Below are 26,322 nucleotides of genomic sequence, written 5' to 3' on the forward strand. Positions count from 1 at the left end.
GAAAGATTAGAACAACACGTGCTGTGGTCAGCAGAGAGAAAAAGGTTATCTCTGTTAGCTAGTAGATAGAATCTAATTCTCCAGTCGAAAAGACTGAAACCCATGGAAATTTAAGGACGCTGAAAGCTTTGTCCTGTATTGGCTGGGGGAGGGAATCACAGGATTTTTTTTTATTTAAAAAAAAAAAAAAATTTTTTATTGGAATTTTTTACAGAAAATATAAAATATAATGACAAACAATGAAATGCAACAAAATAACCCATAATAACTGTAACACCCCCCAGACCGTATCAACGCATGTATCACATCCCCCCCAACCCCAATGAACAACAAGAGAACTTAAAAATAAATTAAAATTAAATAAACAAACATAGTCATCGTCCCCCCCCACCCCACCCTTCCCTCCCCCCCCGGGTTGCTGCTGCTACTGTCCCCGTACCCTATCGTTGAGCCAGAAAGTCGAGGAAAGGTTGCCACCACCTAAAGAACCCTTGTACCGATCCTCTCAGGGCGAATTTGACCTTCTCTAGCTTAATGAAACCCGCCATGTCATTGATCCAGGTCTCCACGCTTGGGGGCCTCGCATCCTTCCATTGTAGCAAGATCCTTCGCCGGGCTACTAGGGATGCAAAGGCCAGCACACCGGCCACTTTCGCCTCCTGCACTCCCGGCTCCACCCCCACCCCAAAAATCGCGAGTCCCCATCCTGGCTTGACCCTGGATCCCACCACCCTCGACACCGTCCTCGCCACACCCTTCCAGAACTCCTCCAGTGCCGGGCATGCCCAGGACATATGGGCATGGTTCGCTGGACTCCCCGAGCACCTGACATACCTGTCTTCACCCCCAAAGAACCTACTCATCCTTGTCCCAGTCATGTGGGCCCGGTGCAGCACCTTGAATTGGATGAGGCTAAGACGCGCACACGAGGAGGAAGAATTAACCCTCCCCAGGGCATCAGCCTATGTCTCGTTTTCAATCTGTTCCCCCAGTTCCCCCTCCCACTTAGCTTTCAGCTCCTCTACTGACGCCTCCTCCACCTCCTGCATAACCTTGTAGATATCAGATATCTTCCCCTCTCCGACCCAGACCCCCGAAAGCACCCTGTCAATCACCCCCCTCGCGGGAAGCGAAGGGAATCCCTCCACCTGCAGTCTAGCAAATGCCTTTACCTGCAGATACCTGAACATGTTTCCCGGGGGAGCCCAAATTTATCCTCCAACTCCCCCAGGCTCACAAACCTCCCATCAATAAACAGGTCCCTCAGCTGTCTGATGCCCACTCTGTGCCAACCCTGAAATCCCCCATCAATGTTCCCCGGGACGAACCTATGGTTCCCCCTTAACGGAGCCTCCATCGAGCCCCCCACTTCTCCCCTATGTCGCCTCCACTGCCCCCAAATCTTGAGGGTAACCGCCACCACCGGACTCGTGGTATACCTCGTGGGAGGGAGCGGCCACGGTGCTGTTACCAAGGCCCCCAGGCTTGTATCTCCACAGGACGCCCTCTCCACCCGTTTCCATGCTGCCCCCTCCATCACCCACTTGCGCACCATCGACACATTGGCCGCCCAATAATACCCCGAGAGATTGGGTAACGCCAGCCCCCCACCATCTCTACCCCGCTCCAAGAAGACCCTCTTCACCCTCGGGGTCCCATGCGCCCAAACAAAGCTCATGATGCTGCTAGTCACCCTTCTAAAAAAGGCCCTAGGGATAAAGATGGGCAAACACTGAAAAAGGAACAAGAACCTCGGGAGAACCGTCATTTTGACGGACTGCACTCTACCCGCCAACGATAGCGGCACCATGTCCCACCTTTTAAATTCCTCCTCCATCTGCTCCACCAGCCTGGTAAAATTAAGCTTATGGAGAGTCCCCCAACTCCTGGCCTCCTGCACCCCCAGGTATGAAACTCTTCACTGCCCTCTTAAACGGGAGTCTCCCAATTCCCTCCTCCTGATCACCCGGGGTGTACTACAAATACCTCACTCTTGCCTAAATTTAACTTATAGCCCGAGAAGCCCCCAAATTCCGCTAACAGCTCCATCACCCCCGGCATTCCCCCTTCTGGATCCGCCACATACAACAGCAGGTCGTCCGCATACAGCGATACCCGATGTTCCTCCCCACCCCGCACCAGACCCCTCCATCTCCCTGACTCCCTCAACGCCATAGCCAAAGGTTCAATCGCCAATGCAAAGAGCAAGGGGGACAGGGGGCACCCCTGCCTGGTCCCACGGTAGAGCCGAAAGTACTCCGATCTCCTTCCATTGGTAACTACACTTGCCATCGGAGCCGCGTAGAGCAGCCTCACCCATTTGATGAATCCCTCCCCGAATCCGAACCGCTCCATCACCTCCCACAGGTACCCCCATTCAACTCTATCAAACGCTTTCTCTGCATCCAGCGCCACCACTATCTCCGCCTCCCCCTCCACTGCCGGCATCATAATAACATTTAGCAGTCTCTGCACATTCGTGTTGAGCTGCCGTCCCTTGACAAATCCTGTCTGATCCTCGTGTATCACCCCTGGCACACAGTCCTCTATCCTGGTGGCCAGGATCTTCGCCAGCAACTTAGTGTCGGAATCACAGGATTGAGCAATGCTGCTTTAGGTTGCTTCAGGATTTACAGGAGACTGAGGGAAAGGGCTTTCAATGGTCACTGAATGTTATGACTCAGTGAAACCAGAAAAGTTGGGGCGGCACGTGACTGCGGCGCTGAGGACCCGGGTTCGAATCCCGGCCCTGGGTCACTCTCCGTGTGGAGTTTGCACATTGTCCCCGTGTCTGCGTGGGCTTCACTCCCACACCCCAAAGATGTGCAGGTTAGGTGGATTGGCCACGCTAAATTGTCCCTTAATTGGAAAAAAAATATTTGGGTACTCTAAATTTATAAAAAAAATAAGCAAGGAAATGTGAGCCTGCTGGACTGGTTCCTGCAAAGTTTGCAGTTCTGTGATGTACATGCGATACAAATGTGGTGTAGGGTTTTTGAGTATGTTAAGATGCTAATAAAGGATGTCTTTTCTGTATTTTCTGTATTAATTGCTGTCTAAACCATTCTTTAGTCAATGCTGATTTTACTTTTTTTGTTACAGTGCAAGGTCTTAAAAACCTATCCTGTGATCCTTTGAGTTAGTCACTAGGAATTAAAATCTCTTTTAAAAACACTATTGGTCTCTCTGGGGATCACAACAAGTTAAATAGCTTGTTGAGACTCCACACCAAGGCCAGAGGCAGACTTTAAATGGAACACACAGTGGTGCAGTGCAGGGGCCTGGCCAATGGAGGGGCCCCATACTGAGAGACTATGGTGCGAGAGCACCAATCCGAGCCTGGTAGCTCCAAATTTGCTGATGGGCGCGAGCCAATCAGCAGGCAATGTAAACAACATCGGGTTCCGATTGGTGGACTCCCCTTTAGAGTGGGACAACATTTGCCAGATGTTGAGAGGTGGTGGAGACTTAGGACAATTCAGACAGATCTGCTGAATTGGTGGAAGGTTTCTGAACTTTCATTGTGTGAACCAGCAGCCAGGTGGGCAGCTAGAGGCATAAATGAGGCCACCAACCTAACTTCAGAGTGTGAGCCTGTGAAGCCTTCAGCGAGCAAAGAGGAGGCGCTGGCAAACGGCCATTGAGGGGAGCAGCGGATCAACTCTCGACCTCTAGGCCAGGGTTGAGGAGGCAGTTGGGCAACCAACCAAAGAACAATGACCAGGCCAGATAAAGCCAGCTCTCAGCAGCAGTCAGGCAGCCAACCAGCCAGGAGCACACACAGTCGTCGAGGCTCAAGACTTGGCCACCAGAGTGAAAGATGTGAGCAGTCAGGAGGTGCGAGAGAAAGGCAAGTGCCAGCGTTGTGTTTTTTGGGGAGTAGCGGGGCAACTCGACAAGAGGCCAGGGCTGAGAGTGAGAGGACTGGGCGGCAACCGATTGCGCTTTGGAATATCAATTTGGATTTCAGTTATTCTTAATTCAAGGTAAGGTCCGGTTGCTACTGTCGCAAAGCAACAGCGTCGTCCATGCTGTGATCTAATTCCGTGAATTCTCCTATTTGGGATTCTGCTGTGAAAGATTTCATGGGGCATTCTACCGTGCCACTTTGATCAAGTGTCCAGCTGTGATGATTTCCCAGAGCAGTTAACTACCCCAGGCTTTAGAGGTGGTTTAGTTATCCTGAGATGAATTGGAGGACCCAACTTTTTAAATTGGACAGGAAATACCATTCCTGATCCAGCATTTCAGGGTTGGTCGTTTTGATCTTTCATTTTTCAAAACATTTCCAATTAAGGGGCAATTTAGCATGGCCAATCCACCTACCCTGCACATTTTTGGGTCTTCGGCGCCATGAGGCAGCAGTGCTAACCACTGCACCATCGCGCTACCTTTGGTAGTTTCATCTTTGACCTATTGCTTTGAATTCGGACTGGGATTGTTGAGGCCGCTGATTTTAAAATTGGCTCCTCAGTTCCTTGCAGTTCAGGTGGGGAGGGGGGGGGGGGGGGGGGAAGAGAGAGAGAGAGAGAGAGAGAATTTCACTTTTTGAGACTTGTCCAAGAATTTTGCCATTTGAGTCAAAGCCAGATTCTGCTATGACACAGTCGACAACCGTTCCTGTTTCTTCCCCAACAAACAATCCATCCTCTTGGAAGTCAACGTACAATTCCATTTGGCATTCCTCAAGTTTTCAGTTGGATGGGGATTCCCATGGTGTTGTTCCTGCAGGGTGCTCCATTTCTTCAGCACTCACCAAATGATGTCTGACTGGTGTGGACCTGTCTTGAAAGTCAATAATATGCGGCTCAGTCCATTTGGACATTTTAACTGGAAGTTTGTTTTGCACAATTTGAATTCTTGGGAATAATTTGAGTTTGAATACGGAAGGTCTCTTTGCATGATGACATAGTGGAGTGATTTTTGTCATGGCGTTTTAAAACATTACTGAATTTGCCGATGCTTCTGCTGTGCTTATTATGGAGGCCAGTTTTTCTGCAGTTCTGTTGGAGCTCTGGACTCATGTAGTTTGCTCATTTTTGCTGGATTGTCTCTTGCCACCTGTACTTGGCACATCTTTACAGAGTTCTTCACGACACTGGTGCGGAACTATTTGCACATGCTTTTGCTGTCGAATTTACTGCCTTTTGGATGCATGGAACCCGATCACGCTTACTCCTGGCTTTCAGAAAGTCTCTTCTCTTCTGGACAAAGAACTGAATCCTGTCACAGTTCATAGAATTTCATAAATTTACAGTGCCGAAGGAGGCCATTCTGCCCATCGAGTCTGCACGGCCCTTAGAAAGAGCATCCTACCGAAGTCCACACCTCCACCCTATCCCAGCAGCACCACTGAACCTTTTTTTGGACACCAAGGGCAATTTTAGCATGGCCAATCCACCTAACACGCACATCTTTGGACTGTGGGAGGAAACCGGAGCACCCGGAGGAAACCCACGCAGACACGGGGAGAACATGCAGACCCAAGCCGGGAATCGAACCTGGGACACTGGAGCTGTGAAGCAACAGGGCTAACCACTATGCTACTGTGCAGCCCAGCAAAGCCACTGATATTATTAGACTTGAACTGGACACTCCACTTTTTTGGACTATTTGCACCTATAATGAACTTTTTCTGGCTCATTCTGTCCCGCACTGGCCTGTGCTGTGCTGCAGTCATTTCATTGGCTGATTTCTCCATCCCGTTGCTCAGCAGCCTGTTCAAGTTTACTGCTCAAAGGCGCACAGATCGCGACATTTACCATCCCTACCCTCATGCTGTCAACAGTCGGCTTGGTTTTCAATTGATCAACTACAGTATAGGCTTGTTGTTGTCAGAAGGGCATTCATGTAATTGGGTGCGGAGCATGATGTCATTGGGTGGGCCATGTCGCCAGGGGCGGGGTGTGATGTAGGGGCCCCACAAAGAGGGAGAGAAAGGGGCCACCAAAAAGTCTTTTGATCAAGGCTCACACAGAAATAATGGGAAATTGGGTCTGTACTGAAGAATGCCTGGCACCAATGGAACCACATCCCAGCAAAAGTCAACACTCTGTGGGAAGGAACTGGTAAATTGAAATTTCCTTTTCAAAACTGTGAAAGTTCCGATATGCTGCAGTTTCTATAGATTCAATCTAGCAGAAATCAATGGTGAAGTTGCCATTAGTTCTACAATAATTGTGGAAAAAGCAGAAAGTGCAGTGCTATACGAGGAAAATGCATTCTAACAATTCATAAAGAACAGTATCCGACTGATGTTCTCACAACCCATCATCACTCCCCGTCCCCATCCTCCCATTCCCCAAAACAAAAGTCTGGAAGACAGCCTATTAATTTGCGCATCAGACGGTGGCTATTGAAGAAAATCAACAAATTCAAATATGACTGACCTCCTTCGATCGGTCTGTGATAATGGAACAAAGAGGACATTAAAATTCAAAGTGTATTAAATAATCAAACATTTATGGCGAGCTTAGATGTGTGGCTAGGTTGATTAAGAAGACAATGCCAAATTCACTACGAGCAGTGGTCAGATCAACAGAATGATGTGGATTTGAAGTACATCATCACCAACATATAAAAAATATGGTTCAGGGCAGCACGGTGGTGCAGTGGTTAGCACTGCTGTCTCACAGTGCTGAGGTCCCGGGTTCGATCCTGGCTCTGGGTCACTGTCCGTGTCGAGTTTGTACATTCTCCCCGTGTTTGCGTGGATTTCACACCTAAAACCCATAGATGTGCAGGGTAGGTGGATCAAGGACGCTAAATTAGCCCTTAATTGGAAAAAATTAATTGGGTACTCTGAATTTAAAAAGAAAATCTGGTTAAGTATTTTATTTAGAGCTTCATAATGCTTCTTGATTTTTTTGCCTCTTGTCCTCAATTATTACTGGTATTTAATAGAAAATGGTAATCAATGTGATACCATTATTCAAGAAGGGTGGAAGGGATAAACCAGGAAACTACAGGCCAGTCAGTCTAACCTCAGTGGTGGGGAAACTATTGGAAGCAATCCTGAGGGACAAATAAATATGGATTTGGAGAGGCAGGGATTAATTAAGAACATTTAGCATGGCTTTGTTAAGGGGAGGTCATGTCTGACCAACTTAATTTAATTTTTCAAAGAGGTGACCAGTGTGTAGATGAGGGAAATGCATTTGATGTGCCCTGGGTCGATCCAGCCAGGGGAGCGGCATGGCAGCACAGTGGTTAGCACTGTTGTTTTTCAGCTCCAATGTCCCAGGGTTTGATTTCTCCAGGTGCTCCGGCTTCCTCCCACTGTCCAAAGATGTGCAGGTTAGGTGGACTGGCCATGATAAATTGCCCTTGGTGTCCAAAAAGGGTAGGTGGGGTTACTGGGTTATGGGGATAGGGTGGAGGTGTGGGCTTATGAAAGGTGTTCTTTCCAAGGGTTGGCGCAGACTTGATGGGCCGAATGGCCTCCTTCTGTACTGTAAATTCTATGATTCTATGTGGTTTATGTGGACTTCACCAAGGCTTTTGATAAGGTTTCACGTGTGAGACTGATGGCAAAGGTAAGAGCTCATGGGATCCAAGGATATTTGGCAAATTGGATATAATTGGCTCAGTAAGTGGCAGGAGGCAGAGGGTGAGAGAGAGGCTACAGCTAGAATATAGTGTGCAGTTCTGGAATCCACATTATAGAAGGGATGTGATAGCACTGGAAAGGGTGCAGAGGGAATTTACCAGGATGTTGACTGGGCTGGAGAGTTTTAGTTATTTGGAGAGATTGGATAAACTTTGATTGTTTTCCTTGGAGCAGATGAGACTGATATGACGGGGGGGGGGGGGGGGGGGGGGGGCATGATTGTATAAATGTGTGAGGGGCATAGACGAAGTGGACAGGAAGACACTTTTCCCCTTAGTGGAGGGGTCATAGATTTGAGGTCAGTGGCAGGAGATTTAGAGGGGATGTGAGGAAAAAACTTTTTATCCAGAGGGTGGTGGGAGTTTCAAAATTGCTGCCTGAAAGAGTGGTGGGTGCACAGACCTCAGTAACATTTAAGAAGCATTTAGATGTGCACTTGTGATTCCAAGGCAAACAAGGCTATGGGCCAAGTGCTGGGAAATGGGATTAGAATGGCTAGGTGGTTATTTTTGATTGACACAAACTCAATGAGCGGAAAGGCCTTTTCAGTGTTTTATGACTCCATGACATATCTGAAATCAATACAACTTTCTTGTGGGAGCTCCATTGTGAAGAATTATTGGACAAAGAGATTATGCCATTTTAGCACTGAGATGGACCAGTCATCAAAAATGAATAGCAGAGTTCCCCCTTCCAATAAAAGGAGCACCTGATACATGCATTAGTGATCACCGTTGGGGAGAAGTACCGTAGTTGTACACAGCCCAGAAAGTGCTAATTGACCACTTGATTGAATTTGTGCCAAAATGTTTGCCAGAACAGCCCAAAACTAATCTCAGTGCTTGGTTGTTCCCATTTAGAGCTGAACTCCAGAGGGGAAGTGAGTGTGACTATCCTTGACATCAGGCTGAGTCTGGCACATGTTGCGGTCGCATTGACTCTACTCAACGCGTCCGCCCAAAGGCCCTCCTCTATCTCACCTCCCAGCTCCTCCTCCCACTTGCGCTTCAGCTCCTCTGTCTGCGTCTCCTCTGATCCCATAAGTAAATGTCAGAGATGCTCCCTTCTCCTACCCACCCTCTGGAAACTACCCTGTCCTGAATCCCCCATAGCAGCAGGAGTGGGAAGGTTGATTGCACAGAAAGTCCCGCACCTGCAGATATCTAAATTTGTATCCCTCACCAACACAAACTGCTCCTCCAACGCCCTGATACTCGGAAAGCTCCCCTCTATAAACAGGTCCTCCATCCTCTCAATCCCCGCTTGGGCTTGTCAAATAGTTTGATAGTTTATTAACACTAAAGTTTTGTTTTATAATACCAAATCCCGATTTCATTTTGCAATCACTCCTGGAGGAAAGTATTCATTCTACACAGTCTTCCAAAAATAAAATAATGGGGTTTTGGTCCAGTATCCGAGCCATTGTTAGGGTCTGGTCTGGGATTGTAATAGTGTTCATCCTAAAGTGTGTATCCCCTGTGTGTAATTGTTAGGCTGTGCGGTTGGGGAGGGGGGAGGCTGCGGGGTTCTGTTGGGGATATCGGAGTATTGCATAATAATCTAATTTTTCATATTTAATGGGTTTTTTTCTTGTTAAAACTAATTAGCTGTCTTAAGACTGTTCCTCCGCTTTTTATAAGCGTTGGTAAAAACTAAAGTTTTTAAAGCCAAGGTTCTATTCTGGGAACTTCCTGTCCAGTTATAACATCAACTGGGATTGTATCAGAGCTCAGTCATCTCAGTTCCAAGACATCCTTGTAGGATTTCCTTCGGGCAGTGTCCAAGTCCCAAACATTTTCAGCTGCTTCACCAATGACCGTCCTTTCATCTTAAAATCAGATGTGGCTGGTCACTGATGATTGTGCAATATCCAGCACCATTTGCCACTCCTCAGAAAAAGCAGTCTATGTCCAAATGCAGCAAGATTTGAACAGTATCCAGGCTTGGGCTGACAAGTGACAAGTAACATTTGCACCATAAGTGCCAGGCAATGGCCATCTCCAACAAGAGAAAATCTAACCATCACCCCTTGACAGTCAATGGCATTACCATTGCTGAGTGCACCACTATCAACATTTGAGGGTTACTATTGACTGGAAACTGAGCTGGACTAGCCATATACTGTGGCTACCAGACCAGGTCAGAGGCTAGGAATCCTTGGGTGAGTAGCTCACTTTCTGACTCGGCAAATCTACAAGGCTACCATCTACAAGGCTCAAATCAGGGGAAGAATGGACTACTCTCCACTTGCCTGGATGAGTGCAGCACCAACACTCAAAAAGCTTGATACCGTCCAGGACAAAGCAGCCCGCTTGATCAGCAGTCCATTCACAAGCACTCACTCCCTCCACCACCGACGCACAGTAGCAGCAGTTACATGATGCACTGCAGAAACTCATCAAACCTCCTTAGACAATACCTTCCACATCCATGACTACTACCATCTCGAAGGACAAGGGCAACCGACAGTGCTTGTAACCACCTTGTGATGATTTATTAGCTAGTAAGGAAATAATTGCTTCTTGTACATTAAGTTTTGTGATTGCTACCAAATTAAAAATAGCTCGCCTGCACAGCTTGGCCAGTGAAAACCGGGAGACCCCGTTCCCGGGATCTACCTGGCTCGCAACGCCTTGCAAGATTCAATGCAATCTGGTGAGATGTTGCCAGGAGAACCACGCCCACAATGGGTAGGATCAGTATTTGGCAAATCTGCATATTAGAGCGAGGCAGGAAGCCGTACTCTAATGTGCAGATTCACAAGGTACCTGAGGCTTTGGGAGTCAACTCCTTCGCCTTGGGGACCTTGAGTAAGTGGCATTTGGTACTGGTCCCCACAAATGGGACCAGACGGAAAGGCACTCGTAGGAATCTCCAAGCGATCAGAGGCTCCCAGCTGCATGCCCTTAGGGCAAGGTGGTGCCCTGGCAGTGCCAGCCTGGCACCCTAACAGTGCCACCTGGGTGGCAGCCTGGCACAGCCAAGGTGCTTAGGTGGCACTGCCAGCTGGCAGGGGCACTGCCAGGATATCAGGTTGGCGGTGCTAAGCTGGCATTTTTCTGCATGCGTACAATCGAGGTTTCCTGGTGTGAGTGTTGGGGGTGCGTGGGGGCTGGGGATCCTCCCATGTTGCATTTGGGTTGGGGGAGGTCGGGGATTTTTTTTGTGGGCCGTGGAAGTCGTCTCTCGCTACAATGGGGGGTTCCAGCGAGCTGCGCTTCCCATTGTAAAAAGCGGGGCTATGTGCGGCCTCTTATTCAAAGCTAATCGAGTTGAATAGAACATAGAAAAATATTGTAGATTATCATAGAATTTACAGTGCAGAAGGAGGCCATTCGGCCCATCGAGTCTGCACTGGCTCTTGGAAAGAGCACCCTACCCAAGGTCAACACCTCCACCCTAACCCAGTAACCCCACCCAACACTAAGGACAATTTTGGACACTAAGGGCAATTTATCATGGCCAATCCACCTAACCTGCAAATCGTTGGACAGTGAGAGGAAACCGGAGCACCCGGAGGAAACCCACGCACACACGGGGAGGATGTGCAGACTCCACACAGACAGTGACCCAAGCCGGAATCGAACCTGGGACCCTGGAGTTGTGAAGCAGTTGTGCTATCCACAATGCTGCCCTTAAGAACAAATTAATCTACACTCCATTATTCTCCCGTAATCCATGTACCAATCCAATAGCTGCTTGAAAATCCCTAATGTTTCCGCCTCAACTACTTCCACAGGCAGTGCTTTCCATGCCCCCACTACTCTCTGCGTAAAGAACCTACCTCTGACATCCCCCCCTATATCTTCCACCATTCACCTTAAATTTATGTCCCCTTGTAATGGTTTGTTCCACCTGGGGAAAAAGTCTCTGACTGTCTACTCTAAATAGCCATGGGTTTCTTGGCACTGAGTGTCGGGAAACATGGAGCTAAATGCACTCGCTCGGGAACTTTGATTGATTTTGGGAAGATCGCGCCCCGTGTGTATGTTGTTACCATTTCTTTCCCTTTCCCTCCAGTTTTTAATCTCCCCCCCCCCCCCCCCCCCAGCTTGACTTTTGGTGTTTCTTCCAAGTTCAATCACTTATACTACTGTTCTGTTTTAAACATGTCTGTGCAACATAGTAGAACATTTCCATGCTTAAAACTTCCATTGCCTTCTCTTTCACTTCTACAGATTGATACAGTGAATGGTGGGAGAGTCGGAGCAGCAGAAGCTGCTTCATTTTTAAAAAGGTCTGGCCTATCTGACCTAGTGCTTGGAAAGGTAAAACTTTTTTTTGTTATCATTCTGGTTCCTGGCTGAACTTAAAACATTAATGCATGAATATCATCAGTTTATTGTATAATGTTGAAACAAGTAAACTATTCATTATAGTAAATAGTTTGTCGTATTGTAATGTTAACTCTTTAATAAATACTGTTTGCCATTTTCACCTCTAAATCTGTATCTGTTTGTCGGTACCCTATTTTATTCTGACTAATTTAATTATCTCTTACTTACTCTACCTACATTTACCTTATTTAATAGAGCTCTTTTTGAGTAATCTATAGAATTTAAAACTTGCTTTTCTTGTTCTTTCTTCTACTTGAGGATGTTTACTATATCATGAACCTAAATATCAAACCCCACTGATCGTCTTATAATTTAACTTTACCCCAGTCAAAGAATAATTATTGCCCTGTGGGGATTATCAATTCTGTTTCCATACCATTCTTTGTCTATTCTCTATCCAATTTACATTTTGATGTAGTTTTCAAAATAATAAGAATGTGGATTTTCCTCGCTCTTAATTGGACTGCATAAGTATTCTATAGAATCAGTAGCAGCCTTATTGTACTTCCCTAACATGCAAATGTATCATAATTGTCCTTTCACAATCCTCTGCTGTATCATGCCTGAACTATTGAGGATATCCAACCCTTTCACTGTTTTATTCTGATTGCAGCTTTATGTGGATGATTAATAAATATGTTAAAGTCAAAGGCAATAAGAATAGCATGGCCTAAATTATGTTTCTAGGATACTGTTGATAAAATGTATTGGTAAAATTCATTGACTGAATTTTGCCTTTTGTTTCTGAACTTTACTGTAGTTTTCGAAGGTTGCAGAATCCGGTTATCATAATTGTGAATGCTAATCAGTAAACTGTACTTACATTTAAAAGACCCTCCGAAGATGTGCAATGTTTTTAATCTACCAAATGTGTTTTTTCAGATATGGGAATTGGCTGATGCGGATGGAAAGGGGTTTTTAAACAAACAGGTATTTTTAAAAGATTTAAAAATCAGAAAAATTGTAACTGCTGCCTGATTTACTTAGTATTGTGCAATATATACACCTTTAGCATTGTTACAATTGTTTTGATCTTGAGTCAATTTATTTAATTGTTATTTAATTTTCTTCAGGAATTTTTTGTTGCCTTAAGGCTTGTAGGCTGTGCACAAAATGGACTTGAGGTCTCTCTGAACAGTTTACACCTTTCTGCCCCAGCACCAAAATTTGTAAGTAAATTAATTTCTTCTTCTTTGTATTCTGAAATGGCTGCAGTGTTTTGACCTTTTGGCAGTCTAGGAATTCAGCCTAGAATTTATACGTTTTCATTTCACAGAATCACAGAATCATACAGTGCAGAAGAGGCTCTTCGGCCCATTGTGGCTGCAACGACGCCCGAAAGTCCCTCACCTGCACACCTAATCCCACTTGCCAGCCCTTGGCCCATAACCTTGAATGTTATGGTGCGCCAGGTACTTTTTAAAGGATGTGAGGCGTCCCACCTTTACACCCTCCCAGGAAGTGCATTCCAGACCGTCGCCACTCTCTGGGGGGAAAAAAAGTTTCCCCTCAAATTCCCCCTAATCCTCCCACCCCTCACTTTGAACTTGTGTCCTCTTGTAACCCTTCAACTAAGGGAATTTGCTGCTCCCTATCACCCTGTCCATGCCCCTCATAACCTTGTACACCTCAATCAGGTCACCCCACAGTCTTCTCGGCTCCAGAGAATTCAATAATTACCTGAATCTGAGTACTGCTTTTCGGCTCAGCCCAAAATTGATGGAATTCATTCTCTCTCTCTCTCTCTCTCTCTCTCTCTCTCTCTCTCTCTCTCTCTCTCTCTCTCTCTCTCTCTCTCTCTCTTTCTCTCTCTCATTTTCTCACTCTCTCTCTCTTGTTTTCTCTCTCTCTCTCTCTCGTTTTCTCTCTGGTATCTCTTTCTCTCTCTGGTATCTCTTTCTCTCTCTTTCATCTCTTTCTCTCTCTTTCATTCTCCTCCCCATGTGTCTCTCGCTTTCTATTTATTTTCCCTACCCCCACTTTTTCCCCATCATTCCCCTCTCTCTCTCTCTCTTCCTGCCTCTTCCTCCCCCATCTCTCCCTTCTGTTCTGTCTCTTCCATTGCCTCTTACCTTTGGGGCAGCACAGTAATTAACACAGTTGCTTCACAGCTCCAGGGTCCCAGGTTCGATTTCTGTCTGTGCGCAATCTGCACGTTCTCCCCGTGTCTGCGTGGGTTTTCTCCGGGTGCTCCGGTTTCCTCCCACATTCCAAAGATGTGCAGGTTAGGTAGATTGGCCACACTAAATTGCCCTTGGTGTCCAAAAAAGTTAGGTGGGGTTACGGGGATAGGGTGGAGCTGTGGGGATAGGATGGAGGTGTGGGCTTAGGTAGGGTGCTCTTTCCAAGGGCTGGTGCAGACTCGATGGGCCGAATGGCCTCCTTCTGCACTGTAAATTCTAAGATAATGATAAAAGGCTTTAAAAAAAAAAATGATCATGGTTTTTGGTCTCTCTCCAAACATCTAAACAAATTATGCATTAAGGAGCTAAAGCAAGAGAGTCATAGGATTGGTTTATATTTGCAGAACAAAATGAGGATATTGTTCACATGACCGTTGTTCTACCAAGATCACTGCAATTCTTATTTATGAATTTTGTCATTTTTAATTTTTAGAACGATAGAAACAGTCCATTACCGGCTAGTGGCTCAGCACCTATTGATGTTCCCTGGACTGTGAAGGTACAGCATTGAAATGTTGAGTTTTAATGTAGGCTTCTTTTGAGATTTTTGACCAACCAATAAAAGATCTGTGACTGAAAGTGAAATGTAGCTTGACAAATGAACTTTTAAGACTTTTTAAAAACCAAATACTTCATGTACACCCAAGTATATATTACTTAAGCAAGGAATTCGTGTTTAGGTTTTTAATAATTTTTTTGGGCAATCCATTTGTTATTCCATTCCTAATATCTGGAAACTTATAAAACAGTCAATTAAATTGTGGACATTTCGAACTCTTAGACTTTTTGCATGTGAATTATCAGACTTGTGAATTAAGTTGTTTTCCTTTTAAATGTCTTCAAATGTCATTGTAAATAATTTTAGTGAAAAATATGAATGTAAATTGCCATCTCTAAAGCAATGAGAGTTATTGGTTTGTAGTTGTTAACTTACATCTGCATTAATTTCTGAACTGCAGTTGGAAGAAAAGGCGAAGTACGATATAATTTTTGACAGTCTTAATCCTGTGAATGGTTTCCTATCTGGTGATAAAGTGAAACCTGTGCTTCTCAATTCTAAGCTACCTGTGGATGTCCTGGGAAGGGTAAGAACAATACTATCCTTGCACATTGTGTGGTAGTCTATCGGGAATTGTGCTGAAAAGTGCTATTTGTTGTTGAAGAATCATAGAACTGTGCACATAGAAGCAGACCAATAAATCTAAGTGGCTTCTTTGAACAACAACCTAGTTAGTCCAACTCTGCTGCTGTTTCCTGATATATCCCTGAATTTTTTTTCTCCTTCATGTATTTGTCCAATTTTCACTTGAAGGTTATTTGAATCTGTATCTACCACCTTAATAAGCAGTGCTTTCTGAATCCTAGCCACTTGTTGCATAAAACAATGCTTTCCCACTTGTCACCTCTGCCTTTTTTGCAGACACTTTGAACCTATGCCCTCTGGCTATCGACCCTTCAGCCATTGGAACCAGTTTCTCTTTATTTGCTCTGTCTAAATCCTTTGTGGTTTCAAACACCCCCCCCATCAAATTTCCTCTTAGTGTCTCTATTTAAGCCCAGTTTCTCTAGTATATGCATGTAATTGTATTCAGTCATTGCTTGGAACCATTCTTGTAAACCTCACGTGTACCCCTCAAAAGCATTCATATCTTCCTGATGTGGGGTGCCCAGAATTGGACAAAATACTCCAGCTGGAGCCCAGCTAGTATTTTTTAAAAGTATTTTTTATTCAACTCCTTCAATTTTATACATAACAAAAAAAAACAAGAACAGGTATTAACAGACTCCACCCCACACCCTCAGAAAATCAAATAGAAATCCCCCATCAGCTAGTTTTTTATATAGATTTAGCATAACTTCCTGGCTCTTGTACTCCATGCTGCTATTTATAATGTGCAGGATCCCATAACTGCTTTGTTGACTTGCCCTGCCATCTTCATAGATTTTTGCACAGATCCCCTCAATCTCTTTCTCTTCTTGCACCATCTTTAAAATTATACCGCTTAGCTGTACTATTTCCCCTCATTGTTCCTACCAAAATATGTCAACTCATACTCTTTCTGCATTGAATTTCATCTGCTATGTGTTCACCCTTTCCATGATCCTGTCTGATGTCCCTTTGAAGCCTATTATAATCTTCTTCAATGTTTACTAGACTTCTAAGTTTCGTATCATCTACAAATTGTGTGTTCGTTGTCGGAATTATCACACTCGAACTTGCATAAATTGACTTGTCTTCCATTTGTTTCAGCTAATTTTTATTTATCCCATTGGTGTGTGCTCCATTCTGTCCTCTATTATCTCTCATGTTCCTTTTTTTCTCCTCACTCTTTCTATAGCTGAGTGTCAATAAGTGCATGAGAAAATTAACAAAGCTGGACAATGAGAATTATCGCTGCCATAACTTTGCTGCTATCATGCCATTGGCAAGTGAGCTCGGATATGCATCAGCGCAAAATTGGTGGTACAGCTTGGATATCAGATTCTGACTAGACTAAAACATTGTTGTGTGAGGTTCTTCTCTAAGAGGCATCTAAGTATGGTTTTAGTTCACATCAGCTGCAGTGTAACACCAGCAGAAGATGAAACCAAATGTTAAACCTGCTGCGTCAGTTCCAGAATTCTTAAGTCTTTTATGCATGAAATATTTTTGATATACAAGGAAGATGTTCATACCTTTTTTCAAAAAATGATTTCATGGGACGTGGGTGTCATTGGCTCGGGCAGCATTCATAGCCCATCTCTAATCACCCGGAGAAGATGCTGGTAAACTTCCTTCTTGAACAGCTGCAGCTGCAACAACTTGGGCAGCGCGGTAGCGTAGTGGTTAGCACAATTGCCTCAGAGCTCCAGGGTCCCAGGTTCGATTCCCGGGTTGGGTCACTGTCTGTGCGGAGTCTGCACGTTCTCCCCGTGTGTGCGTGGGTTTCCTCTGGGTGCTCCGGTTTCCTCCCACAGTCCAAAGTTGTGCAGATTAGGTGGATTGGCCATGCTAAATTGCCCTTATTGTCCAAAATTGCCCTTGGTGTTGGGTGGGGTTACTGGGTTATGGGGATAGGGTGGGGGTGTGGGCTTGGGAAGGGTGCTCTTTCCCAGAGCCGATGGAGACTCGATGGGCCGAATGGCCTCCTTCTGCACTGTAAATTCTATGATCTATGATCTAAGTGGTGTGGGTGTACCCACGATGCTTTCAGGGAGGGAATTCCAGGATTTTGATCCAGCGACAGTGAAGGAACGACAATATAATTTCAAGTCTGCACAATGTGTGATTTGGAGGGAAGGAGCAGGTGATCATGTTCCCATTTATATGCTGCCCTTGTCCTTCTAGATGCTATTGAAGGAGACTTGATGGGTTGCTGCAGTGCATCTTGTATATAATAAACACTATAATAATGGGGCTGGTTTAGCACAGTGGGCTAAACAATTATCTTGTTTAGAACAAGGCAGCAGTGTGGGTTCAACGAACAGGCGCCGGAATGTGGCAACGAGGGGCTTTTGAGTATACAATTCCATAGAAAGTAAATGAGCAGTGTAATAAACAACTGTCACACCATTTGTTCATGGCTGAGAGCAAATTCTAGTTAATTTGAGTAAGTTCATTGAGGCCTACTTGTGACAATAAGCAATTATTCTTATTATTCCACCATCCAGTTGTGGTAAAGGGAGTGAGTGTTTAGGTGGTGAATGGGATGCCAGTCTAGCAAGCTGCTCTGCCCTGGATGGTGTCAAGCTTCTTGTGTATCTCTTACCTCGCAACAGGATTTCTTGTCTGAGGTGGAGCTTTGCATCTGCAACCATGCCTTAAATACTTTTACATTCGAGCATACTGAATTCCCAATTGGATTTCTTGGTGACTGTCTTATATTGATGGCCTCTTGATCTTCGCCACGAGAGGATACATTGTCTCTACATCCACTCTGCTCAAAACTTTTCATAATTATCAAGATTGCTATTAGGTCATCCTGCAGCCTTCTTTTCTCAAGGGAAAAGAGACCTAACCTATCATACTTTTTCCTGGTATGTACACTCACACATTTCTGGTATCATGTATCTGCAAAAACTGTCACAAAAAGTAAGGACTTACCCATTCCAGGTCAGTAAATTTCTAATGATGTGATAAGTCTTAATTGGCAGCAAATAACCTGCCAGTGAAAATTAAGTGTGGAGTCTTATTTCTTCAGAATAATTATTGTTGGGAGATTTACAAAACAATAATTTAATTTTTCTTTCTCATTTATCTCTCTCACTAATCCCATTTTTCTTTCCCTCTATTTTGCTTTCTATTTGATTTTGCATTGACTGTTCTAACCACCGCTTCCTTGTTCAGATTCTTTGTTGCTTAGAGACGATCCTTTGAGCTGACTGATTAAGGAGAGTTGCTTGTGTTATGGGCCAGGGTTTAAAGAACCCCAAAGTGTATCATGGAGTTCACCTGACCCATAACTTTTAATAGATTGTGGTATGGGGAGCACGCGGCCCACTCTACTGGTGCGGTCCAGCAGAAATGGAAAAGCATTTTTAAAGCAAAACAATGTTTATTCTATGAACTCAAGTTAACCTTTTTAAAACATACAGTGAACATCTTAGCAACTATTAATTCAAATGCAACCCCCAAAGAATACAACACTAAGTAATTCTTAATAACTTCCCAAACAATATCCAGAAGACAAAAGAAACACCTTTTAACAGAAGCACATTAGGTTTACATTCACTACTGAGAACATTTATAATTCTGAATTCACCAAATGACCAAGAGATAGTCTTTTCATCGCAGAGACATTAACAGTACACCTGCTTTGTCTGGCTTCAGCTCCAACACTGAAAACAAAACTAAACACACCCTGCAGCAAACAGCCTAAAGCAAAAGTGAAAAGCTGACAGACAGCCCAGCTCCACCCACACTCTGACATCACTGATAAACACCCATTTCTTAAAGGTAATTTCTTAACCACTCATTTCATAAAGGTACTCTCACATGACACTTGTCCTGTTTGCAAAGATTCCAGACCCTGATATAAGGCACTATGCTGACATAGCTTTCTAATCACTAAATTTGAGTATACAATGCCATAGAAAGTCAGTGAGCAGTGTAATAAACAACTGTCACACCATTTGTTCATGGCTGAGAGCAAATTCTGGTTAATTTGAGTTCTAAAGAATGTCCAGTATTGGACTGGTTAAATGCTTACTTTATATTTTATTATCTTTTAGGTCTGGGACCTCAGTGATACCGATCGCGATGGATTATTAGACCGAGATGAATTTGCTGTTGTAAGTTGCAAATTAATTGTACAGATATCTGTTTTGGCGCAGCAGGCTGCCTGCTGATTTAATTTACATATGTAATATATATATGTACATTTACAATACAGATTGTGCAAGAAGGCTGTATTGAGTTTAAAAAAAAAGTCTCTCCTATCTCACTCAAGTTTTAATATCCTTGGGTCAGTTTCACATGGAATGGAGTCAAGGATTTGTAAGGACAGCTAGGGGCATTAAGGCCAATCCGTCTGCACATCTACAATAATCTTTGACAAAGGGACTAGGAACACTGCCGATGTGGGGCAGTGTGACCAATTGTACCACCCTTAACACCATCTCAACTGGGAGTAGCTAAAGCAACACAAAGTGGAGTTGAGAGATCTCTGTAGTTTGTATCATTCAGTTATCTGCTGTCCTGACATGTGGGAAGTTAGGAATTCTAATATCGATCAGAGAGCAAACTGCCAATTTATAGTGCCTCCTGACCCTGAAATGTGCTATTTTCTTGAAGTTTATTCTAGCATTTGTGATTTATGGCTGGAATTTCTGATCTGGTTCTTTTGCTTGGTTCCTGTGCACAGGATATGACAGCCCCTCAGGAGTGAACCATGTAATTTGAAATACAGTGCTCCTCGGTTTTGATTCATAAACCTTATGGGATAGGATAACTAGATTATAGTTTTGCAATGACATTTAAAAACACCAACATACAAGAGATATACCACATTATTCTGAGGTTGGAACACATTAAATGCGGAAGCATATCTTAAGGGTTCCAATGCCTGAAGTTATGACACTGAAACTTGAACAGTACATTAGTATCAGCTTGAAACTCAGTGGCTCAGGTTTTGCAGTCAGCGGTGAGTAGACGGCAGTTGCTTTATACACTTATGCTTACCTGCAGGTTTACAGTTAGCTTTGCACTGGAAGTTGATGTTATTAGGAAGCAAGCATAGTGCAGTACCCATCAAAGTGGATCTGGGACCTGTGGTAAGCAACAGTGTGTTGTCTTAACCAGTCAGGTCGAAGAATCTTTCATTGAAAAAAACAACGAAAACCAGAAGCTATAATCTTTAATTCCACGTCAAATCATGTGCAGAAAACAAAACAGAGAGGAAAAGAAAGATGGAATTGAGAGGGCGAGATAAGAGAATGGAATAAAAAAATTTTTTAAACCAAGAGATATGAGGCTACCCATTTCAAAAATCTAATTTTCAGTGCTAGTTGTTCGTTAGTTATGAAGACATATCCCACCTTTAAAATTCATTTGCATTTGAATGGACAAGCTGTAGCATTTTCTGCCGTATTCAATGGGTAAATACCACAATCCTTTTACGAATGTGAGTGTAAATGTCTTGGCAAGATGCCGATTCTGGAACATTTTGGAGGTGCAGGCAAGTCAGACACTTGCTGATTTTTGTGTTTAACTGAAATGTGTGCTTGAACAAGGGGCTGGTTTAGCACACTGGCTTGTAATGCAGAACAAGGCCAGCAGCACGGGTTCAATTCCTGTACTGGCCTCCCTGAACAGGCGCCGGAATGTGGCGACTGGGGGCTTTTCACAGTAACTTCATTGTAGCCTACTTGTGACAATAAGTGATTATTATTATTTATGGCGGTTGCTGTCTAATCTACTCTTTCTACTGAAAAGTTTGGTCCAACACAAATTTGTTTTCAGCATTGAAGAGAAAATAATGTACTTCATCATTTAGCAGTTTCTCAAAATTAAGGAGAGGTTGCTGAGCTTGAGTTTTGAATCCATTTAGTCTGGTTTCCAACATCGTTGAAAAACCGCCCTGATTAGCAGCAACACCATTACACATGACTGTAATGGAAATGTATTATTCTTAGTTGACTTCTGACTTGTTTGATAATTTTATCCTCCTCTACTGACACCTCGCTGACACTGCCCTGACATTGTTTCATTTCTGCTGTCTGAATGTAACTAGCTCATCTCCAGCAATGGCTTCGTCACTTGTACCTGTGCCATCACCCTTGAATTTCCCAAGGTCCCAATCCTGGCCTCTCCTGTTCACAGGACTCATTGTACTAACATTCACCATGTACACCTTCTGTCCCCAAGACAACGGATTAGATTTAAAAAAAGCTTGCCTTTGAATTTGAAGAAATTCCTAATTTTCTGATATGAAAATTGGGCTGATAAATGTGCGTGTGTTGCATACATGCTGTAAGCATGTGCTTGCTGTGTATGCCATGCTGACATAACGTATATAATACTTGGCTGATATTTGGCAATAAAAATAAACCCAAGCTTTGGAGCCTGATTGTAGGGAACGAGGCAATGTTTCCATAATAAAATTTCATAGCTTTTGAATAGGATATTTATCCACTGATGCATGGTCATGAATTATTTGACTAACTCATGATGTTAAAGATTAAAATTGCATTATCCAAATAGCTAGGTGATGCCAAACATATGCATGCACCGTTGCCTGCTAGCAGAAGCTAACAGAAATGGAAGTGCATTCCTGTAATTGAGATTCCTGCAATTGTACCTTTGTTCTAATGGAAGTGGGAATCAAGAAATATTTATTATTAAATTAGAAATGAATATGTTGCCATCTTCTTTTCTACACCTGCCAATCACTTTCTGACTACTGGGGTCCAGAATTAAGAAGAATTTTATGCAACTCCAAATTGACAAAACGTAAAACATTAAATAGCACAATGAAAATTGCTTATTGTCACAAGTAGGCTTCAATGAAGTTACTGTGAAAAGCCCCTAGTCGCCACATTCCGGCGCCTGTTCGGGGAGGCTGGTACGGGAATTGAACCGTGCTGCTGGCCTGCCTTGGTCTGTTTTAAAAGCCAGCTATTTAGCCCAGTGTGCTGAACCAGCTGAAAAATCTGAAATAAAAATATAAAATGCTGGAAATACTGAGCAGTGTATGACCGCTTGTGTGGAGGTAGGCACTGAGTTAACATTGCAGGACTGACCTCTGATCAGAGTTGGGAAAAGTAAGACGTAATGGATTTTGAGCAAGGGGAAGGTGAGACACACACAAAAGAAAGGACAGGGTGAAAGACGAGAGAGATTGAAAGACAAAATAATTAGTCTTCAGGGCCAAAGGAAATGGTGATAGAGCAAGACAAAAAACAAAGGATATGCCTCGAGCAGGTGTACTGTTGCCTGAAAACACAAAATGAGGAAAACCGAAACATGTAAAGAAAAGGAAATAACATGGCTGCTGAGATGGTGGTCTGGAATTATTTAGCTTAGCAGGCCTAATTGAAAGATGAGGTACTGTTCCTTGAACTTCATTTCATCTTCACTGGGACAATGCAGTAGATCAAGGAGAGAAATGTCAGCATGAAATCAAGATGGAGAATTAAAATGACAGGCTACTGAAAGCTTGTGGACTGAATGGAGGCATTTCGCAAAGCGGTCACCCGATCTGTGTTTGATTTCTCCAGTGCCGAGGAGAACACGTTGTCAGTAGAAAATACAGTAATCTAGATTGAAAGAAGCACACTTAACTCGTTGCTTCAGCTGAAAGGAGTATTTGGGGCCTTGGTGAGGAGAGAGTAGGAGATGTTACGTCTCCTGCGTTTGCATGGGAAGGGGACAGGGTGTTGGGGGTGACTGAAACTTTCCAGTTCATATTCTTCCAAAAAATTCGCATTCACCCACTGTTCCTGTTTCTCTTGGGCTCAACCAATGGTGCACAATTCCAAATTTGTTTGCTTTGGTGCATTTCTTACCATCTTCAACAGCTTGCTTAAACCTACTCCTGTGATTGTGTTTTTGGAGGCATTTAGTATCTTCCTACTTGCATCTGAACCCCAAATATGAAATGCTTTGTAATGTTTGGCTAAGTTAAAGAAACCATTTAAATGCATATTTTTGCTTGTGTAGTATGAAAGAATGGCATCCCAAGTGCATGTGAGAAATGTAATCAACTTTGTTTGTGGGAAGCAGTTTTGGAAGCATAGCGTGTGCATGGAAGAGGAGCAAAATCTGTCCATGTGCACATTATATGTAGTGTTTGTAAAAGCCTGTATGACTATGTCGGAAAGTTGAATTCAAGTGCAACATTTGCTGCAGGTTTTCAGAAACTGCTGCATGCCTTGAAAGCTCCAAAGAACATTGTACAAAAAAAGATGAGAATGTATTAACTGTAATCCCAAGGTTGTTTGTTTTCAAACATATCTCCAGAAGGGTATTTTCTTTCCACCTCTAAGCAGTCACCATCAGAATCCCCTGAGGCTCTATCTGTGTTCTCCTCTTCCATGTCCTCATACCTGTCTGACACAAAGTGAAAACCAAACCTCCTTAATCTCCACTTTGTGCTGCTGCATCCAAACTCTGCCCTGGCGACTTGCTCAGGCTGAGCCAGAAAGCACAACATCGTGCCATTCATTTTGTCCAGAGCTGAACTTAAAACCCCGCATCCTGATATTTCCCAAGACTGCTCATTTTTACCTTTGCAACATTGCCCACTTCACTCCTATCTTCTGCCATTGATACCCTTGCTGTCACCGTTGTCATTTCTCCTTTCTGACTCTCTATCCATAATCTCTTAAGGCCCTAAGCTTTCACTCACATTCTGTACTGCAGTAAATCTTGCCGCCTAACTCATCACTGCAGGCTTGTTGACCAACATTTGTTCCTAGCCCTCCAGCATATTAAATTTAAAGTCCTCAAATTCAAATTTATTTACCGCCCTGCTCCCTCAAATTGCAAGCTTCTGATTTGCCCTGCATTTTGTGACTAGGACATTAGATCACAGATCTTTCTGTGGCTTGCAGCTTCTGCTGTTTAGCATGCATAAAGGTAAGGTAGAGTTACCATAGTCCCAGATTACCATAGGCTGCTCTCCCCTTTGAGCGGGAGCTGACTGGAGGTGATTTAACCTGAGGATCACCACACCTCTAGTGAGGAGAAAGGTTGAGAAGGCAGGCCTTCATGAATAAACCTCAGCCGGTACAGGAATTGAACCTGCTCTACTGGCCTCGCTCCGCATCACAAATCCAGCTGTCTAGCCAACTGAGCTAAACTGACCTAAGCCCAAGATCATTCATATAATATCTTGTATTGTAGCTTCACTGGATTGGCACTTCATTTATAAGCTTGGCATAATGCCTTTTTCAGGGACAGATGCATTTTTGACAGATGGATCGGCAAGGATAAAGTCAGGCAGACATTTTCCAATATGTTGGTTCTCTCACCACATACCACGGGCACAGTCAGGCAGCTATGACTAGGACCTTTCTGGTTTGGTTAATAGTGATGCTACCAAGAAACTCATGGTGATGTGCCCTTTCTACCCTTATTGCCTCTTCCAAGTGGTGGTCAATGTGGAGGAGTATCAGCTAAGCGAGTGTGGTAGTTGGTTATCAGCAGATTACTTACCCATGTTCAAACTGATGCTGTAAAACCTCATGGCACCCAGAGTCAAATGTTGTGGACTTCCAGGGTACTCTTTTCTGACTATATGAGTGTGTTCCCACCTCTGGGTCCTGGTCCCATCATTAGGTCAGACCCAAGCATGTTGCGGTAAGAATCTGGGACATTGGCAGAAAGGTATGATTTTGTGTGTATGACAACATTAGCTTGTTGCTTGGCTCGTCTGTCGGACAGCTCTCCTAATTTTGACGCAAGCCTATGATGTTACTTGGGAAGACTTTGTAGCATTGACTAGGTTGAATGTGCCTTTTTGTCTCTTAAGTTTGGTGCATAGGTCAGTGCGAGTGGTCAGACTGACATATTTATTCTTAAAATTTCACATAGCTGTACTGATACAACTGAATTGGTCACTCGGCCATTTCAATCCAATGTTTTTATTCTTAAACTTTCTCGTAGCAGTTTTGATACAGCTGAGTGGGTCGCTAGTCCACTTCAGAGGGCAGTTAAGTGTCAACTACATTGCTTTGTCTCTGAAGTCACATAGACTTGACCAGGTAATGATGGGAATTTTTTTTCCCTGAAGGACATCAGTGAACAAGGGAGGTTTTTATAACAACCTGTAGTTTCCTGATGATCATTCCTGATATAAGTGTAATATTCCAGATTATTTAATTAACTGAATTAAAATTCCCCCCTGCTGCCTTGATAAGAATAGCATTCATGACTCAGGATCATTAATCCGGTGAAATAACTACAATGCTATCGTACTCTAGTTTCATCACTACGACAGTTCATAACTTTGTAGCTGAGTGCATTTGATTGACAAAGAAAGATATATTTATAAAGCACCACCCGCACCCTGTGGACCAGTGTTCGCTCTAAGCTACAATGGCTACACAGGCCATGCACAAACCGTAAAACCCCCACCCAGGTTGTGCAAAAAGCAATCCTTTTACCGCCTATGCATAGTGACGCAAAAAAAAAATTAAAAGGGACCATACACTTTAAGAAATCAGCCACGCTCTCAAAATAAGTTATAGGGAATGTTGCTCAGGACGTCTCAAAGCACTTTATAACCTGTGAAGTACTTGTGAAATGTAGTCACATGTAGAAAACACGACAGCTACTGAGCCAAGGCTGACACCGCTTAATTTATGACTGTTGTGCTTGAAAGATGACTTATTGCCATTGTGATGTGTATCTAATGGGCAATAATCAATCTAATCTCCATGTATAAAAATACTTTCTGCATTGGTACATCCTGCTTTGCGATTGTCGTCACGGCAACTAAAAATAAATTGAACTGAATTGCAGGCTGAAGATTTATACAGGTATTTGTGGCTCACCACACAATTAATTCTAGATTCAAGCTTGCAGCTTCCTTGTAGAGACTAACAAAAAAATCAAAGGGAAAAACACCAGGGCTATTTCTGAGATTCCTGTACTCCCAGTGTGGAATCGCTCCATTTCCCCTCTGGGTGCTCAGAATTAATCCTATCTATCATCTTCAGATTAACCTTGCACATCTAATGATCTAATCAAAATTGGCACTGATAGTGAGCT

At 43.7% G+C, this 26,322-nt stretch overlaps 1 protein-coding gene across 2 annotated transcripts in view; it reads left to right on the forward strand.

The window, feature by feature from the left end:
- eps15 (epidermal growth factor receptor pathway substrate 15) overlaps positions 1–26,322 on the forward strand; it is a 234,586-nt gene that overhangs the window by 53,655 nt on the left and 154,609 nt on the right. For both annotated transcript variants that reach the window (XM_038794268.1, XM_038794267.1), the window contains exons 3-8: positions 11,788–11,877; positions 12,829–12,876; positions 13,020–13,115; positions 14,563–14,628; positions 15,089–15,214; positions 19,341–19,400. In XM_038794268.1, coding sequence (XP_038650196.1) covers positions 11,788–11,877; positions 12,829–12,876; positions 13,020–13,115; positions 14,563–14,628; positions 15,089–15,214; positions 19,341–19,400 — 486 coding nt within the window. The remainder of the gene's footprint in view (positions 1–11,787; positions 11,878–12,828; positions 12,877–13,019; positions 13,116–14,562; positions 14,629–15,088; positions 15,215–19,340; positions 19,401–26,322) is intronic.

The sequence above is a fragment of the Scyliorhinus canicula genome, chromosome 4 (genome assembly GCF_902713615.1).
Source record: "Scyliorhinus canicula chromosome 4, sScyCan1.1, whole genome shotgun sequence".
NCBI classification, from domain to species: Eukaryota; Metazoa; Chordata; class Chondrichthyes; order Carcharhiniformes; family Scyliorhinidae; genus Scyliorhinus; species Scyliorhinus canicula.